At 40.6% G+C, this 20,652-nt stretch overlaps 1 protein-coding gene across 30 annotated transcripts in view; it reads left to right on the top strand.

Annotated features, from left to right (window-relative positions):
• CELF2 (CUGBP Elav-like family member 2) overlaps positions 1–20,652 on the top strand; it is an 823,768-nt gene that overhangs the window by 763,291 nt on the left and 39,825 nt on the right. For all 30 annotated transcript variants that reach the window (XM_084783998.1, XM_084784007.1, XM_084784009.1 and 27 more), the window contains 3 exons: positions 3,101–3,259; positions 7,032–7,095; positions 16,459–16,593. In XM_084783998.1, the coding sequence (XP_084640124.1) occupies positions 3,101–3,259; positions 7,032–7,095; positions 16,459–16,593 (358 nt within the window). The remainder of the gene's footprint in view (positions 1–3,100; positions 3,260–7,031; positions 7,096–16,458; positions 16,594–20,652) is intronic.

Raw genomic sequence — 20,652 nt, forward strand, 5'->3', positions numbered from 1 at the left:
CAGAGGTGGTGGCCTTGTGCTGTTATATGAAGCTGTGTCTTCCAATTTGAACAAAAATATTTTCAATTTTATTTCATGTGCAAAAAAATAGTAATTGTTTGAGCTTCTTTTTTTAATCCCCCTTTAATTGGGGTTTTATTTTTTGTTTTTGTTTGTTTGTTTGTTTTTGTTCTTGCAATGCTGCATCTTCCAAAGCATGCTGGGAGCTAAGTGATCATTATGCGTCATGTGTTATGGGAAACTCCTTTATCTTAATTCAGAAGGGGGGTGGAAAGGGTGGAGGGATGTGCATGGCATTGTTACTAGGTGTTTACTGTACTTTTTTGAGTTGTAACATCAGCATTGCAAAGCCTATTGTCTTTTTTGAACATTCATTTTGACTTTGATATTCCTAACATATATAATTAATTTGTTTTCCTTACAGTGCAATGCATTTTTAAGACAATCCCACCCCCTACCTGAAGGCAAGCTCAGGTGAAAATCGAACATAGTAGAAAATAATAAGCAGGAGTCCAGTCTTGTATACCCTGAAGTCATATTCCTCATATTTTGGCTTCCCTTTTCTCATAGGCTGCTCAAAATTTGTGGATTTCCAGCTATTTTTCAGCTTAGATGTTAAAATAAAAGTGCTGTTTAAAAAAACACTCCTCATATGTACATATTTACATATATGCATTTAGCTATTTTTATTTCCTGTAATTGAGGAATTTATACCAAAATTGATCTCCCCTTAGATAAGGTTTTCAAGTTCTTTTGACACTTAAAAGTGCTGCCATCTCCACATGAGCTCATAGAGGATGCTGGCATGGTCCGAGTCCCTCCCAGCCCAAGACATAAGGCAGAACTGGGCAAGAGCCGAAACCAGAATGAGGCTTTCATGCAGAAAAGCACTGTAGAAGGCTGGCACAGGGTTAGTCTTCAGATTGCTTTTGTGATTCCATCAGAGTTGGTATACTCCTTTTAAAAACTGGATACCCGTGCTTGGACAAAGGACCCTCAGTTGGATTTACACATTTGACCTTTAAACAGAACACTATATTCCATGCAGTTCTACTATAATCAAACCACTAGAGTTGTTTGCTTGAGTTTTAACTAATTACATTATTTTCAGGACTTTGGTACACATCTTAACAAGACATTATTTAACTTAAAATGATGTAAATGTTCAAAGATTTGTTTTTAAAACACGCATATAACATCTATTTTCCCATATTTTTCTGTGTGATCCCCACTTGTTTTTCTTTCTTGACTTAAACAGGTCGCTTTTAAAACTATAATTGTTTGCCTGATTTTATGCTTTTATGCCTTTTTTCACATTTAAGAATGAGAAGTCAGTAAATGTACTATTTGGAGAAGATGGAAAATGCTATCCTTCCTTATGGAACACGTTTGATGCAGCAGTAGAACTTTCTCCATGCAAAATTTCTCCGTGTTATTTTCGTCTTTTAGAGTATTTTGCTCTCTTTTAATAAGTAGTAAAGTAATGAAATATGAAGCAGATAAGAAAAATATATTAATTTTTAATGGTGGAAGTATTACTATTATGTAATTTATTAACATTTAATATTCTGTCCCGTGACTCTGCCTATCAGAGATATAGGTTGATAGATTAGAAGTTTCACACTGACACAATCATCTCACTTTTCTTACTTTCTTAAATAACAGACTTGATAACCTAATATAATTCATAGCTAAATTCCCAGTAACTACCCAAAGTGACAAAGAAAAACGTGCAAGTTTGTCTTTTAGAAGAAAGAAAAATGACTTAATGGGAATGGAAGGGAAAATTGGTTTAAATAGTATATCTTTTATGAGAGAATTGTTACCACATTATAATATTTTATTTAATCAATTGGGTAGAAATTCCTTTTTTAAAAAAAACTCAGCAAAAACGTAGCAGAATGGTGACGGAATGTGCTCCATGCTCCATGTCCAGGACAGAAAGCTCAGAAGGGAGAGTACTTTTCAGCAGAGTTCTTACCAAGAACTTACCAAGATATTTCAAAGGTGTTTGGGATCGGGCCATCCTGTTTGAAGTAGTAGGCTAATATTTCCCAAAGATTATATCTAACTCAAAAATTAATTTATTTTATTATGTAACTTTTGACCATTTCTTTCTCACTATTCTTACTCCTTACCTTTTAGAGGAAATTAATACTGAACGAGGCTTGTAGAATGGTGAGATTGAGAATAGAAGCCATGTAGAATCCATTTAAGATGCATCACTTTAGCTAGGCACAGTGGCGCACGCCTTTAACCCCAGCACTCAGGAGGCAGAGGCATGTGGATCTCTGTGAGTTCAAGGCCAGCCTGGTGTACAAAGCAAATCCAGGACACTCAATGCTACACAGAGAAATTCTATCTCGAAAAGACAAACAAACAAAGATACATCACTCTGACTAGATAAGACTGTGCTTCTGAATCTTTTGGTTTGCTCTGGGGACTTTGGATAGAACAGAAGTGACATGGAAGAAGGAAAACAGACTTTCTGAGAACATGCAAATAGTTACTTTCATTAGTGCCTTTTTTTTTCATATCTTTGACCTTCATCCATGTTTCTAAAATGAAACTCACTTCTCTTATTGTGTCAAAATTATCTTCACTGATCCAGTGTTCAGAAATACATAAATGAAAATAAATGACTGGTTAACAATGAGTGAGATATTTTCATTCCAATGGTGATTTCTGTTCCTTTCTCCTGTACCTGTATATGGAAATAAGCAGATACACAAAGACAAGACTATCTTTAAGTCAAGCAAACTATGAAGTATAATTATAGATAACACCTTTGTCTTGAAGGAAGTCCTGGAAAGTTGAAGGAAGACACATGAAGAAAGGCGAGGCATTGTAATATCAAAACAAAAAAGCAGGTGGCTTCACCAACAGAGATCCCTTTAAAGAAACCAGTGACAGTATATGGAGTTTTCTGTTGATGGTACCATTCAGAGAAGAAGGAATATCAAACCATTAAAAACCATTCCAGACCATTCCATGTGCTCTAAGACAGTGAAGAAAGATCAATGCGGTGATGACTGAATGTTATAAAGGGATTCAACCAGGCTGTAACATCCTCTTCACTTTCCAATGTGTCCGACCACAGGGCTGCTCTTCACCCATTGTGGTGAAGTTTGCTGACACTCAGAAGGACAAAGAGCAAAGACGCCTCCAGCAGCAGCTCGCACAGCAGATGCAACAGCTCAACACTGCCACGTGGGGAAACCTGACAGGGCTGGGCGGACTTACCCCACAGTACCTGGCGGTAAGTGCTGGAGAGCACAGGGCTCTGTGTGGCCTCCATGGAGAGACAGAACGGAACTCCCAAACTGTCAAAAGCTACTTTAAGTATGCCAAAATTTTTACTTTCCAGACATTTTGAGTCCCAGACATTATAAAATCAGCATTAGGGTAGGTTTCTGTTAATTAAATTGATTAGCATAAAAATATGTCTAATTTAGCTTTGTAGAAACAGTTGGCAACGGAATAAAACCCAATACACTAGACTTCTAAACAGTGTTTTAAGGCACAGTAAAAAGCCTGTGCTAGATAAGAGGTGCTCCTGCTTGGTAACTGGTCAGCTAAACTCTAGATTCTAAAGATTCCAGGAGAAATGGCAGAGACCTCACCAGCCGCCACGTTAATGCGAGTAGTGTAGGAGGTAGGGAGACCTCAGTCTCCACCCTGGATGACACGAATGTTTCCTTTGTGGGCCAAACAGACTCAGTTCTTTGAACCATCTCTTATATCCTTAAGTTTCTGAGTGTTTCCTTTGCTTTAAGCATCTCTTGGTCATTGTCTATATTGAGGTACAGTGCCCAGAAGTTAAGAGAGTTCCCCTCCTAAGATGTAAGCTAGACAGAAGAGTGATCCAAGTGTGGGCTTTAGCACCTTCTGCGGCTTCCTGTAGAGACCATCCATGTGGCCTGGGAAGACGCAGTGAGCACTCTGCTCCTCTGCTTCACTTGCCTGTTGGGAAACCTAAGTTCCGTACAACATGTTGATCAGTGAAGTTTCATTTTGTGATTTTTTTTGAGGCTTTTTATTCTAGCCTGGGAGTGTTAGTAAGGACATGTACACGTCTTAATTCTGTCATTCCACATTTTAACTATTCCTCGTAGGAACATGTCATCCACAGGCTTTACTCTAGCAGACGCTATACTGTTCTGTGAGACAGTCTTCCCTACTGCGTTGAAAGGGGAGATGAGGATAAGGGGCCCAAGGAGGCCTCTAGCCTTTACCTAGATCATACAGCTGCTAGTGTCTGTGGGCCTTCAGCTAACAGAAGTTTTCAGGCTTTATCACTACCTCTGCCACCCCCCACCACCCCCTACCCCCCCACCCTACCCCCCCACCCCCCGCCCAGCACAGTCGGCCATGAAAAGGAGCTGTTGAATGAAGAAGTAAGTGAATGGATGAACAGATGGCTGAATGGGCTCCGGCATGCTTCTCTTGTCTTTACCTAAGACAGTAAAAGATTGACTGTGTTTACTATTATATTCTGGCCATTTCTCTGTCTTATCCTTTAAAATGCCATGGATATTCTTGCCAGGTATCTTACTTAAATATACCCATATGCTGCCATGTATTTTTCCCTAGTCTGTTGCCTGGTAATTGTATTTCCCATAAAAGAATTTAAAAAGTAGACTATAGCCTGAACCCTAGAACTGTTCTGCCCCCCAATAGTTTACCTTCTCCTCTTCCACAAGTAATCAATATTCTAATTCTTTCTTCACCCTTTTTTTGTTGACATTATAATTGAAACATTTCTCCCTTCCCTCTCTTCCCTCCAAATCCATATGTGTGTATGTATAGGTATATTCATATATGTCCCTAAATATAGCCTGGTTTCATCCATATAATGCTACCTGTATGTATGTTTTCAGGGCTGATTGTTGGGCACTGGACAACCACTTGGTGTGCTCTTCCCTGGGGAAAAAAAAACCACCTTTCCCTCTCCTACCTTTCTTCACTTGCCTCTAGCTTTTTATGTAGAGTTGAGGCCTCATGGGTTTTTCCACATCCAATTTGGCATATCTATTGCTGTCAGCCTTGTTCAACTCACATTTGGGCAGATTATGTGGATGTAGCTAAACAGCCTTGTAACTATACCTCTGTATTTATATATTCTATCACTGAGTTATACATTCATTTAAAAGGTTTTTAATGTAGAAATGAAATTAATGTAGAAATAAAATTATTTCACAAATTTGTTGTTGAGGTAGTCACAGACCATCAGCTTAATTGTATGTGCCAAAAAATGTATTCAAAGTTGGCATCATGCTTGCCTTTTTATACTTTCCATAAGCCCAGCTTCTTGTTTTACCATTTCTGAAAGCCAGGACATGCGTACCTGTCTCAGGATTTTGGCACATTTCCCTTGCTTCACAGCTCACAGAAATCTCTGATGTTCCTGTGACCACATCTGAAAATTATTTTCATAAGCTAAAAGAGAATGAAACTCAACCCCGTTTACAGAACTGCCTCTTTCTAAGCTGTGAGTAGGTGTTCTCGTGTCCTGGTTCCAGTGTTTCCTTGGCCATGCTTCACCCCGTCACTGGAAAGCCTTCTTGTCTGAAAGCGATTTGGTCCCTTATTGCACTATCTGCTTCTGTGTTAAACCAGAATTCAAGCCTGTAATTATCGGTGCTTGTTTCTTGACTTTCCAAATAGTTTGCTTACTCAGCAGGTGTTACTAAATGCCGTAAAATATCTTTAAAGCTAATTTTACAACTTTAAAAAAAAAACCAAAACATTCTATAAAGGGAGAGTTGACACTTTTAAGCACAAATGGATGAGCAACTCAACGAATCAAACCAAAATAAGTTTTTTATGTATTAAAATGGATAATCCCTAGGTTTTCTCATCTCTCTTCCTGTTTCCTCTTCCCGTGTGAGTTTGAGAACAGGCTTGTGTGCACATAGCTGTATGTTTCCCCACATATAAACTTTATCTTCGTTGATCTATCTTACCAAAAGAAGAATGTCTCTACATCTACTCAGTGTCTTAAGATGGAATACAGTCCAGCTAAGGTGGACAAGAACATTTCAGAACTGGAACCATGTGTCTTTACCTTGTGACACCCACTGATTCTGCACAGGAAACAATGGGCTTCTAAAAGTAGAAAACGAAGCCAAGCCTTTTATAGGCTTCGTTATACACAGATTCAGTGTATACCAGATAATGTTAGATTTTGGCAAATACTTTGCCCTTTTTCTGCTGGTAAAGACCATCAAAAACAGTTCTTAGGTCTGCATCCATTACAGTTCTCACCATTGTCCTGAATCCATAAATAACCTGTTTCTGATAAAGGACAAAGAAAACTGACTCTGGCCATGGGGATGGAGCATGGTGGCTGAGGAGCTATGAGTAGTTGGTGGCCGTGGGTGAAGGAAAGCCATTTTTTCATTAGTATGTGGCCCCTGATAGGTTGCCTGTGCTCCAGGAAAAGTCCCACGCCCATTCACCATTGCATATGGGTGACCAAGTGGACGCCATGAGATACTTAAAAAAGAAGACATGAAATTCAAAGGAGGATACTTAAAGAGGGAGTAGTGGGAGTTGGAGGAGGAAAATGGTAATCAAAGTAAACTGTACACATGTATGAAATCCTCAAAGAATAAATATTTTTAATGTCATTTAATAAAGAAGGAAGGAAAACTGAGCTGGGAAGGAAAGTAGAAGAGAGGAGGAAATGGACCTTGATTGACAGATGAGTTATAGTAACTACTAGACTGCAGAGAGTTATCATTAGTCACGCTTTGTTGGTTTCAAAAGACCTAGCACCTGGTTGCTAAAAAGAGTAAATTGATTAATTGTTTTAAGGCAGCCGTGTTAGTTAGTTTCCCCAGTGTCTGTGTTTCTTAATGGAGATTAGACATTAATATGCATTTACACCTCCAACTCTGGGGACCTTCAGCCCGTCAACAGGGAGTGGCAGCCAACTATATCAATGTAAAAGAAACTAAATTTGTACTCAGTATGATGGGGAGTTGCCTTGTCTCCGCGTTGTTCTGAGCACTTGTGTTCTCTTGCAGCTTCTGCAGCAGGCCACCTCCTCCAGCAACCTGGGTGCATTCAGTGGCATTCAGCAAATGGCTGGTAAGTCATGAAACAGGACATTCCTTTTGACCTTGCTATTGTCTGAATTGTTGGATGTTTCAGATGATAAAGGAAAGAACCAAAGAGAAAGAGTAAAGAATATAATATGGGATAAACTAGCTTTTTGTGTCTTGGTATTAAAATGGGAATCAGCTGCTCTGAGCTGGTTTTCTAGCCTTTGCGTTTCATGCTCGCAGTTCACCTTGCAGAACAATTATGAGGGAGGCTGCAGGTTTCTGCAGAATATATTCTTTAGTTATTTGTGAGATTTTTTAATGGGTTGATGACTGGGAGATTTCAGCAATATTCCTATATATAAGAGCAGCTGAAATGATTAACATCTCTAAATTTTTTTTTAATAATAGGTGATCAGTAAAAATGTTCTGACCTCCGTAACAAAAGCCAAGATCACCAGCATACATTGACACAGTTTGTAGTCCCTTGATAATGCCAGACAATTAACACGGTGCCTTCTTCTAACTTTAATACCCAGTTAACTAATAGTCATCAGAAGCTTTATGTAAAAGTATAGTCTTTGTTCTCAGAGAAATCAAAGTGTGGCTGTATTTGAAAACAGCTTATTGAAGGGTTCCTTTTCATAATGAGCTGTGCCAGTAGCTGCTGCAACACGGTGATTAGTGAAAGGTCAGTCCTACTGTGCCACCTTCCATGCTGACACCAACCCTAGCTCAGGAACACGAGATAGTATGTGCAGAAAATCAAAATACAGGACCCATTAACCTGCCAGGAGGATCGTAGAAAGCTTTTTCCTTGTTTGATTCCAAAAGGGTAGGTGTGGGAAAGGCAAAGAAGAGATTGGGGAGGGGGGCCGAATTAGAATGAGGCCGTTTTCTTTAATCAGGGGTGCCCCTAATTCAATAAACCAAATCCACATGTGTAAAATAAAAATAAGATCCAGGTTTATTTATGTGTCACTATAGAGATTCCTCTTTTCCATTTAATTTTTTCCCAAATGTATACCTTTAGTTGGTTTTTATGGTAGTATAGTTTTGGTTTTGTTGTTGTTGTTGCTGCTGCTGCTGCTGCTGCTGCTGCTGCTGCTGCTGCTGCTGCTGTAGTTGTTTTCATTCTGAAAGGTTTCCTCATAGGTGTTCTGTGGATAACAACCCAGTGGTCTGTTGTGGTCCACAGAGGAAGGGCAACTCATCAGATCGTTATCACTGTAGTACCGCTTTTAGATTATTCAAAATACATATTGTTAAATGACTGCATTGTATTTAAGACAATGTGTTAGGAAGCTGGCCTTGGAGCTAAGAATCATATTGACTGACTAATGTATTTATACTGAAAGAATCTGGAAAGATATTAGTAAAATATTCAGAGGAGTTTCTATGCTTTGAAAGGAAAAGGGGAAAAAAAAAACCCTCCATTGCAAGGTGCTAAAATACATGCTAACATTTGTCACATTTTGAGCAGCTGGGAGAAATGTTTCTCTTCCAGCAGCACAGACCCATCCTGATTCAAAATTAGGGGTTTTCCTCAGAGGTGGCCCCAGGCTCCCCTACTCCCAGAGCTGCATTGTGTAGAAAAGGTCATTTTTCCTGAGGCTGTGGCCTAGCATGCCTTCCCAGGTGGACAGAGTGTCCTGCCATATTTCATTAGGATGTGTGTGCCTCTTCCATGTCAGCTACAGGTCAAGATGTTAGCATTTACATGTTCTGTGTGCTCATTTGAAAACTCAGGGTATCTAGGAGTCACCCTACAAGGTGTCATGGAGCAGGTGGCTAATTTAAAGATACTCTGAAAATGCTCGGGGGGTTCCCAAAATATCCTTCTCTTGAACCTTCATCATGTTAAATTCACCACAGTAAGTCTGCACACACTGAAATCAAATACTGAACAGTCCGCTATGTGCCAGCATTTTGGATATTAAAATATTAAAACATAGGTATCTCACCTCCTTTTTTTGTGTAGCTTTATAAAAACACTTCTCACTTATGTGAACAATCAAGTTTCATCTTTCTAAGTATTTAAAGCTTTATGGCTTGGGGTATTTTTTTTTTCAATAAAGTAATAAGAATGTCTTGTCCCCACAATAGGACTTAACTTTGGTAGGACTTACTTTTTGTACTTGTCATTTATTTACCAGAGCATTATGAGGTGGCCATGGTGGGTGGGTGACAGATTTATTGCTGTTTTCGTTACTGTTTGGTTGTTGTAAAGAGACACCATAGCCAAGGCAACTTATAACAGAAGCATTTAGTTGGGGCCTTGCTAACAGTTTCAGAGGGTGAGTCCATAGTCATCACTGTGGCGAGCATGGTGGCAGGCCTGGAGGATGAGCTCTGACAGCTTCCATCTGGGCCGCAAGCATTATGCAGATGTGAATGGGTCTGGCATGGGGTCTTGAAAACTCAAAGAACTTGTGATACACCTTCTCCTCCTCCCTAAACAATCTACCAACTGGAAATCAGAAATGCAATATATGAGCCTATGGGAACCATCCTCCTTCCAACCCCTTGCCAACACTTGCCAACTCCTCCAGCTTCCTAAAGTTGTCCTTCCCTTACCAGAGTATCCCTGAGTACCTCAAACTGGCCAGTGCCTGAGGTCAGGCTGAGCTTCTGGAGAGCAGGGCCTGTCCCCCATAATGGTGCCAGAGACTAGTTCTGCATAGAAGAGTGAAAATAAACGTGTAAATTGACAGGTATAAATTCGTATTGTAGATGCATTCCCAATATAGCTCAAGTCAAATGCCCAGTTTTTAAATTACAAAACTTAGCTTTAGCCATACATATAAACTGAAAATCATCAAAAAAGCCATTCAAAGGGTGCATTTCTGAGAGTTTGGAGATAGTTTGTCTAATATAAACATGTTACCGAGTACATTATACATGACAAATACAGTAGAAGCCATGGCATAATAAGGTGGAGGGAACGCAGGAAGTCATTTCATCCCAGTCCCACCTGCTTTTCAAATGTTTATTGAATGACTGATAGTCTGACATGTGATGAAATACACAGTTCATAGTGCCAAAAAGTACAAAACATTTTGGAAAACAATACTTTTGGTTATCAGCAGCTTTCAAAGCATAATAGTCTTTCAGGAGACAGAGACGTAAAAAATGGTTTGTCTACATGAGCGAAACATTTTTCATTTGAGGAGAGAACAAAGGCAAGAAACAGAAAAAATAACTTTTAGATGACATCTTGCTAAGTTATCATATCAGTAAATATGAATGCTAGACCATAGACCCTGTAGTTAGCTGCCTTTCTCTCTTAGTCACAGAAATCATGCCACTTGCCCCTCAGCAGTTTCTGGGATAGCTAAAAAGCTATGCTATACAAAATCCTTGCAGCCCGTCCCTCTTGCTGCTGCAAGTTAAGTTTAAAGTACTGGCTACTGACGGCATCTTGGCACTTAAACAAAATCATATTAAGTTGTGTGATGTCTGACTTCCCACCATCCCCTGAAAACCTGTAGAAATCAGAAAACCCCTTTTGTTGCTCAGAGCATCTGAGGGTTTTCCCGTACCAGCCCCATCATGCTGTGTGTGGTGGTCATATCTCCTACTTAGCTCTTCAGACTGTCTCTCCTAATGATCTCATAATGCTTATTCTAAAAGGTGATTTCATATAAGCAAGCTCCTTTTCTAAACCAGATGTATCTGGCCTGTATACTCAATTTATAGCATAATGAGCTATACTTTATACTGTAGCTATACAGAAGCTATATGTTTTCTTTAAAAAATGTTAACCTTTTCCTTTGAAACTACAAACTTTTTATGATTTCTATAAAAGGGAACATTTACTAACTATGGAATTTTATAGCAGAAGTGGATTTAGGATCAAAATAAGCTAAATCCTTTTATTTTTACATACTGTGCTTCCTTGAAGGTAATTGATTTTGTTTTCCCATTTAAAACTTCTAACAAAAGCATTTTCACATTTTACTCTCCTCTGATATTTGTTCAGTGAATTTTTGAAGTTTGAGAAATGCGGGATCTGCCTAAGAGTGTGTATCTTAGGTGAAAGAGAAAAGAACAAGGGCCAAGGCTCCTTTTGGTCCTTAACTTCTTCATGGCCCCTGTGGCACCTTAGGAGACTGTCCAGTGAGAAAATAAGAGAAACACGTCACGTTTGCATTTAACCTAGATCCTTGGAATATCACACAGTTTCAAGAGTATACCAAAGCCAGAAAAACCACCTCTTTGCTACATTGCAATTGGAAAAACAAAAGTATGATATGGTTAGATAAGGTACATTGAGACCACAGCCAGTGCCATGAAGTGTTCTGCTGTGGATTAGATATAGACCTCTCAAGTGGCACTCCATGAATATGAGATGGTTAACCTGCCATGGAGTAGGTGGGCAAGTGAGGCTCAGCAGAAGGGCTAGCAAACATAACCCAAGTCATTAAGCTAGTGGGTATTGGTCCATACTTCAGAACCAGTTGACCTGAGCCAAACCCTGAGCTTCCTCTTGTCATCCATCATATGAAACAGCACTGTGTCCCAGCCAGGCTAGGTATGTTTGCATAAACACGAGCTCCAGTGACATGCCTACACAGATGGCCTAATGGCAAGTAACAGATCCCAGTCGATAGGAGAGCCCTGCAGCTGCTAAAGAAGAAGCTGCTCAGAGCGAACAGGAAACCGCGTCGCTCGCTTCTTTCAGGGAAATGCTTCCAATTTATTAAGGCTGTATGTCCAAAATAATATATATATATTTGTAGAACAAGTTCTTTTCTTTAAGACAATTCTCACCATGGCTAGCCTCAAACTCAGTATGTGACCAAGAATGACCTTGAGCTCATGACCCTCTGGCCTCTCCCCTCTGAAGTGCTAGGATTACAGGTATGCACCAGTAGAAGTGTGGTGCTGGGTGTGGAACCCAGGGTTTGGCACATGATAGGCAAGGACTCAACCATCTGAACTATATCCTGCCCCTAGAATCAGAAATTCACAGTAAGTCATAGAGATTCGAAGCTATAGGTGAAGAGAAAGTATCTGCTGAAGAATCGAATGGGACTGGTTTGTTTTGACTCTAGGCTGGCTGTAATTCCCTTCTAGAAGTCTGGTCTAAATTTTGAAAGTAACAATAAATTGTAAAGTGAAACATTTGCTTAAAACAACAAAATACTTCTCCTTTTGTGAATTTACAATCCAGTCTCTGAGAAGATGGTCTGGAAGTCTCTCACAAGTGGAGCGGAGGCTTGCACAGTGTCTGGGCGGTCTGAGAAGCCTCAGCTGGAGCGGCTCCCAGCATGAAGTGTGCTCCTAGGCCCACAAAGAGCCTGTGTTCCTCCCTGGCTCTCCAGCAGTCCACACCACAGACACTTCCTGGGAATGTGCTAACTGGCCTTATGAGAGTGTTCTATAACCACCCATCTGTCACTTTTTAACAGACCTGATTGGCAAGCGCTTGTAACAACTGACATCTGTTCTCACTTATTGATATGCAGATTTATGGTAATTGCCATGAACAATAAGACACAAAATTACCTAAGGTGAACATTAAATTAAATTTTCATGCCCTTCTCCTTATAAATAATTTTTTTAATCTTAAGTTTCAAGTAGGAATATTGTGCATCTGTTTCGTACATAATTTCTTCATTTTTGAGGATTTTTCTTCTTAAATAACGAAAACTTGAATCTCCTTATTCCCAATTTCTTTTCATAGTAACTCACTTTATATTTCCTAAAACTTAAGTGCTTTGCATGTCTAGTCACCTCATTGCCCTTGGTTTGAGAGGTACCCAGCTGAGCAGAAGTTAAATGTGGCCATTTTTCTTCTCAGAAAAGCTGTTTGCCAAGCAGAACCAGCTTCCAAGAAGGGTTACAGGCGCCTTCCAGTCTGGTGCCCTTTCATGGTGAAAGAGAAAGTCTGAGTGGGGGTGGGAGGAAGGGCCTGCTACAGGAACCAAGAAAGAAAGGAAGACAGGGAGCTCTCCTCACCACCGGAAGAAGTGACCGGAAGCAGAGATCACGCAAGACTGCCGCTGGAGCCCTAGCTGAATGCTTGGGTGCAGGGAGCGTACAGCAGAGCTCATAAAGAGAGGGCAGAGTTTACACTTCCATCAGAGCCTCTGTGCGTGGGAAGCAGAGTGTGTCTGCCCACCTGCTTTCCTCACATAGAGCCATTACCTTTTCTTCAAACCGCTGACTCTAAGGAAGAAGGGATAATAAATGACATGTCTAATTGTGAGTGAGAATACCCTGGCCAGGTACCTATTTGTGGCATCAAGAGCCCAGACCTGTCCCCAGGGATATGTTTGTCAGTGAAGGGTTGAGAAGCACCACACCCAGTAAGTTTCCCAGGCTCCTTCTCCTGACCCTACGATCATAACCATTATATAATGAAGTTATCTGTAGCGTTTAGACCAGAGACTGGTGTGGAAATGTTCTCAGAGATGGAGGCCAGGAGAAGAGGTGTCTGGCCTGTGTCACACTGGAGGAGGGAGAAGTGCTGTGTCCTGTGTTCACCTGCTGTGCATCCTCTGTTCAGCTGCTGTGAGAACACAGCCAGGGCAAGATCAAGGAAAGCCCTTCTCGGGCTTCAGGGCTGGCCTGTGGCGTGGCCGGCTTCCACCTCTGTTGTGTCCTCTCTTCAGCTACCCCCGTGGAAACAGATGAACGCAGACTCTGTGGCTTAGTAAGCTTCATCTGCTTCTCGTGTTGTGTGTCTGTGTGTGTGTGTGTGTGTGTGTGTGTGTGTGTGTGCGCGCGCGCGCACACGCTCACACGCACATGTTCCTGTGCCTGTGCCTGTCTTTGTTTTGGTAAACTTGAATATGAGTGAGATAGCATCTCTGTCTTCAAAAACCTTAGTATTTTGTTTTAAATGTAAGAATTACATATAAATGGTGTCTATGTGGAATACAAAACAAGTAAAGAAGTTTGTAGATGACACACAGAAAGTGAATGTGTTGGCTGTAGACTGAGTTGTTATTAGAATCAAACAGTGAGGTGTGGCAGAAGGCAGTGGCCATGGGCTCAGAAATGTATTCTCAAGGCTTTAGACAAGGATCTGATGCTGCTAAGGCGTTGAACGTACCCATCCAGGCCAGCAGATAGAGAAGCTTCTACACTGGTTCCAATACTGTGCTTCCCCCTTAGGGAAAGTCATAGATGTACTGGGAAAAGGTCTGTTATTAATTGGTGCCACATGCATGGTAAAGGTTTTAATTTCAATGCTAACTCCTCTTCTTGTATGCCCAACTGTCTATTGGAGATGTAGTGTGGTCATCCGGTTCACATCATTAGAACATTAGAGGGACCATTAGTCATAAGAAGAGACAGATGGGTCTGTGCAGTGGGCCTCACTCTTGACAGGGTCATTGAGAGTCTAGGTGCTCTTGTCACACTGCAGTATGAAGTGTGTTCATGTAGCTCTCAAGAAGTTTAGCTTTATTTGGTCTCAGTGGGTTTTTATTAAAGCCAAGCCGTTTCCATATTTGTACTTCCACTTTGCTAAAGTGAAACTGAAATGTTAGCCCAGTGCTTCTGAGTCTTATGCCATTGTTTGACCGTTATCAAGGAACGCTTTGCTCTCAGACACATTTGATCACCAGATATCACAAGTTCCACAGCCTGCTTCTGTGCATTGCCACCAAAGAAGTGAGTAGCTTTTACCACAACCCATCAAGTCAGTGGCTCCTTAAAGAAAGGCAGGCTGTGATGTGGGGCATAATGAGAACCCACTTTACAGCAAGACCCTCAGGAGCTTCTCTTCAAATCAGGAGGCCAAGCAAAGGAGTACACAGAAGCAGGGCTACTTCTGGGGCTCAGCAGCCAGGCCCTGGCTCATGCCCTCAGCCAGCTATACTCTGGAGGCTGCCAGGCTTAGGAATGTTGCTAGAAAAATCTATCCCCCCCCCCAAGCGTATATGGACCATTACCAAGCTACTCTTCTTAAATAGATCGAATTTGTTGAAGAGATCCTTATTGAGAATCTGGATTTGAGTCATGAGAAGGTAAAATTAAGGTGATTACTTGACTCCAATCTATTTTATGTAGGACTCTTCTATTTAACTCTTCTATTATAAGAAGAGAAACTTGTCACCTTTTACTTACTGTGAAGAGAATCATGGGGTAAATACCTGGGTGTTTAGGAAATATAGGAGGGTGGGAGATGTTGAAAGTATGAACAGCAAAGGCTACAGGTGGAGCCCAATCTCCAATCATGGCCCAAGATCTTTCAACCCATCCTACACTCCTGCTCATTTTTATTTGCATCTGGTTTCTTAACTCTTACTAATCATAAATTCATTCTAGTTAAAAATGTTGGCTGTAGGTTTAATGTGAGAGAGAGAGAGAGAGAGAGAGAGAGAGAGAGAGAGAGAGAGAGAGAGAGAGATACACATCTGTCTGTCTGTCTGTCTGTCTGTCCGTCTGTCTGTCTACTACTAACACATACATGTGTAGATCAGAGGGCAGCTTGCAAGACTTGGTTCTCTCCGTCCATCATGTAAGTCCTGAAGATAGATAGATCTCAGTTCACCAGGCTTGGCATCAGTGCAAATACACTTAACATGGCTTCAGGCACTGCCAATTTCTGTTCAGTCCATGATTCCATACTATGGATATGATAAATCTGGAGACATTCAGTGCCAGTGACAACTGTAGTCACTAGCATTCAATGAGTGCTTAGATCATGCTAGAGTAATTTTCATTCATCATAGTCATTTGCACAACTTCCTGCATTCAGGTACAGTTAGCCTGGCCACCAAGAAATGAAGAGACTGAGTAATTTGCCTACAGATTTTCCATGTCTGGAAAAATGATCAAGCCAAGATTAGAACCTATGTCAGAACAGGAACACTTAAGCAATGAACTATAATTCCTCTGTGATATCTGTGAACCTGTCAAATTAGGGAATGTGGAGATTACCCCATCACTTGTTCTGCAGCCACCTAGGTCCACATCTTGCCATTTTCATGATGGCTAAGTCATAGGTGAAAGTTGCCAGTCCTCATTACCCTGGCAAGTTAATACAGAATACTCACCTGACTTCCATAGTTATGTCTATAACACAGAGAGAAGACAATCCTAAGCAGGGATAGACGGTGCCCCCATTGAGCCGAGTCTTCTCAGAAGTATCCCTTCTTAGTACTCTGTCACTAGTAGTAGAAAGTGACATTATTAAAACTCAAAGGAGAAACAGAGCCCAGTTCCTATTCAAGATATAATCATACGTATCCCTGAGGCAGCTCTGGTGAGTATGATATCACAGGATCAAGTACAGGGGGTTAGGGGTGTGTGTGTGTGTGTGTGTGTGTGTGTGTGTGTGTGTGTGTGTGTGTGTGTGTGTGTGTGTACACGCACACGCATGCTTGATTTCCATTTAGAAACCAGAAAATTTGTGCCTTTGGCTAACATCACTTTTCCCTTTCCTTCACAGGCATGAATGCTTTACAGTTACAGAATCTGGCAACACTGGCTGCTGCTGCAGCTGCTGCTCAAACCTCAGCCACCAGCACCAACGCAAACCCTCTATCTAGCACAAGCAGTGCCCTGGGAGCCCTCACAAGTCCCGGTGAGTAGAAGGCTTTTCTCTTCCTGCACATGATACAAGACTGATGTGCATGCAAGTCTTCATGCACGCAGAGGCAAGGGGTGAGTTTAGATGTATCTAGGACAGAGTCAGAAAAACCTACACAGGGACTCTGGTTTATTATGGCTCCTACTCTCTTAAGAAATTTGAATGTGTGTGTTTTATTTTCCAAGGATAAAATGAGAAAAGTTTTGAGTGAAAAAATTCACATATTCACTTTACTTTTACAAAAGTTTCTTTGGGAATTATTACAGCCATCTCAGTCTTATGGTCCTGCTTTTGTGTCCTATTCCCTTAAAGGGGAAAAAAAATAGGAATTTTCCACTGATTCTCAAACTCTGTGATCTTTTTAGTGTTGAATTTCACACCAACTCCATCCTGTACCTTTGAGTTTAAAATTCATGATGTACTAAAGGACATTGTGTCATTCATTTATGGCACGTTCTGGGCTGTATAATTGAATGTCTTTTTTTTTCCCTAGAATTTTTGCTGCCTTATTCAAGGGCTAGTACCATTTTTCTTTTTTGTACAAGAAATACCTAGTGTAGTTGCTTAGTTACCATGATTTGTTTTCTTTATTTTTAAGATAGAAAAAAACCAGAATGTTTCATTGGCCCTCCTTCTCTGAATTATCTGGGTCTCGATAGATAATCACCTTTCCTTCTGTGTGACCTGAGGGAGTGGGCTTGCACAGTCTTGCTTCTAACGTTGAAAATCCCATGACCTTCTGTCACCTGTGTCCAGATGATCAGCTAAGTGGTGACAGGCCTTTATTGTAATTGTGCAAGGTTTTCTTATGGAAAAATAGGAAATGAAAGCTACCGCATATCACCGACCAGCTTTCTCAAGAATTCTGACTTTAAGAAACAGTAAAGCATAACCCTTGAGCCTGTAGAACTGAAGAGAAAAGAGCCCTGGGATCTTTGTAAAGCATTGTTTATCTAGCGACTTGAGACTCTCCTGGATTTATCCTTAATGTGCTAAAACCTCTAGTCAACAGCCCATAAGTGTGGTGATTGAATTCTTCCAAGTATTTTAAAAATACACCATTACTCTATGTGGTCTTCAATGTTATGGAATAGTTTTTATGAAAATCAACTTTTGACAGTTTTCTCAAGAAGTTAACTTAGAGCTTTAACTTGATCCACAGGGGTTATCTGAATAAATCCTTTAATGACCCTATATTAACTACTTTTCTTACTCTGACCAAAAAAAAAAATCAAAAAAACAACAACATAAGTGGAGAAAAGGTTTTATTTTGTTCACAGTTCAAGGGTACAGGTCCATCTTGGTTGAGAAGTCACCACTGTAGGACCTGGAGGCTGCTGGTCACATGGCATCTACATTCTGAGACAAAGGACACATGCTGGGGCTCAGCTCACTTTCTCCTTTTTGCTTAGCTCCCCTCCAGATCATAGTGTGGTGCAGCCCACGCTCAGGGTACGTGTTCTCTCCAGTTAAACGTCTCTGGAACTAGCCTCACAGACACATCGAAAGGTTCTAGAACTTGTTGAGCTGACAGTCACTATCAAGCATCACAAACATCAGTTTCTCCCTAATGACAACAATAATGACAGCCTTAAAATATATTAAGTATGAAAATATTATAATTCAATAAATAACATCTATAAGGTATATTATAATGGTAGATACTGCCTTTGTGGTAGGAGTATGGCACATAAACCAGAACTACGTAATATCTAGGAGACTTTAAGTCTTTCAGGAGATGTCAGAAAATAAAGAACTGTTAATTTAGATGAGATAGGGTTGTTGCTATTGATAGAACAGTATAAGGTACACAGTGAAGGATCTGAAGGAAGTCAGACTTCTCAGAAGGTAGCATTCGTACCAAAGCTTGACTGGAGGGGAAAAGCCATGTAGTCTTCAGAAAAGGACAGATACAGAGAGCGGGGAGGGAGCTTGGAGTGACAGTAAACTAGCAAGGACAGTGGTATTCCCAGGAAGGAAAGAGAGGGGAAAGAAAAACTGAGGTTTAACTAGGTGTGTGGCCTTGCACCTCTAATCCCAGCACTTGAGGAGGCAGTGGCAGGGAGATGTCTGTGAGGTCTGCTTCTGTGAGACCAGGCCAGCCTGGACTACATAGTGGGTTCCAGGACAGCCAGAGAAAACAGTGAAACTCTGGGGGGCGGGGGGAGAGAGAGAGACAGACAGACAGACAGACAGACAGACAGACAGACAGAGACAGACAGAGAGAGAAGAGAGAGAAGGAGGGAAGGAAGCAGAGAAGGGAGGAGGAAGGAAATAGGCCCATGTTAGTGGACCCATAGCCATTTGTTTTAGCCAGCTCTCCCATCACTAGGACAGAAAGAATGAATGCCTGGCATAAGTTGCTTTGTTCATGGTTTTAAACAGTTTAGTCCAGTCATTTGGCACTGTTTCTGGGACCATCACAAAAAACTTCACTGTTAGTGAGAATGTGTAGCTGAGGAGGCTATTCACCTAATAGCAACAAGAAGTAAAGACAAAAATCAGGAAGTGGCCATGACAAGATGCAACTTTTTTTTTGTTTTGTTTTATTTTTTGTTTTTTCAAGACAGGGTCTCTCTGTGTAGCCTTGGCTGTCCTGGACTTGCTTTGTACAGCAGGCTGGCCTCGAACTCACAGTGATCTACCTGCCTCTGCCTTCCAAGTGGTGGGATTAAAGGCATGCACCGCCATGCCCGGCGTTCCAGAAGTTACTACAAGTTTGCAAAATTATGCCACTAGTGCAAGCTCTCAACATATGAGCCTACAGAAGACACTTCAGATATGAACTTTAATGCCTTTCCATCCAAGATTTTGAAAATAGTGAGTTTTTTACTTTGTATTGTGTTTTTGGGGTTTTGAGAGAGAGTCTTCCTGTGTGTCCCTGACTATCCTGGAACTCACAGAGTTCACCTGTCTCTGCCTCCCAAGTACTGGATTAAATGTGTGTGCCACCATGCCTCGCCATGAATTTTATTTGAGCCTTCTTAAAATGGAGGAAGCCTAGGAAGATGGCCTATTTGTCAGAAAGGAATTTTAATTATATGAAAACATTCCATTTTCTTACAACCAAAGAGAAAATGTGTTTGAAGATGTATTTGCCTTTGTCCTGTTCTCTGGTTAAAATGTCCCATTGGCATGTCTCTGTCTTCCCATGGCAGCGTGCTGCCCTTCTGTAGCAGGCACTACCTGAGTGTCACCAGCAGTGCTTTTACCTGCTTCACAGTTAAGAACATTTAAGTGTGGCAGCAGAAACTAATTAAATCTTATGTTTTGCTTATTTTTCCTATGTAGGGGAAAAAAATGTTTAAGTAAAAGTAAATGAACTTGTCTGATTTCCATCAGAGACTTTTTCAGAGATGTAGAAAATGTGGTTGGTAACATTAGTAACATTCCTGACTCTATTCTTCATCAAGATGGTCACTTTAAAAGTGCTGAAATCCAATTGCTGCAGGGCTAGTGCTATTCCACATTTATTTTTATTCCACTTTTTTTTTAAAATGGCGGTACAGTGGGTTCACTATCTGTACCATGAACAGCCATACGGTAAAATACAGGAAGCCTCCTCGTCTCCCCTCTACACAGGGCTTGAATTTACCCTGTGTTTAAATATGTCTCTTAAGTTCCAGACAAATTCATCTACAAAGGAAAGGGACAATTTAATCCCCAAACTATTAATTTTTTTCATAATTGTAAATTTATCTTTTCAATTTTGCATACTGAGAAAAAGTCTCCCTACAGCATTATTATAAATGATTTTAAATAGTCTTGGCTTTAAAACATGAAAGATTAAGCTTTAATTTTTGTTTTAAAAAATCCCCTTAAGCAATAAATAGGTTCCTTTGTCTCGTGGCCTTGAAATAAAATTAAAATAGTTTAAATTGCCCATGGTTAGAATAAGTGTTTCATGCAATTATCAGATAGGAGTGAATAAAATTAGAAATTAAATCATGAAAGAATAAAAACCAGGTAAGTACATATTATTCCTTTTATGAGTTCCTCATGGGTCTCTTGGAGCCTAATTTAACTATGTTTCTTTTATTTTGATAGGATAAT

Source organism: Acomys minous (genome assembly GCF_964271855.1).
Source record: "Acomys minous genome assembly, chromosome: 5".
NCBI classification, from domain to species: domain Eukaryota; kingdom Metazoa; phylum Chordata; class Mammalia; order Rodentia; family Muridae; genus Acomys; species Acomys minous.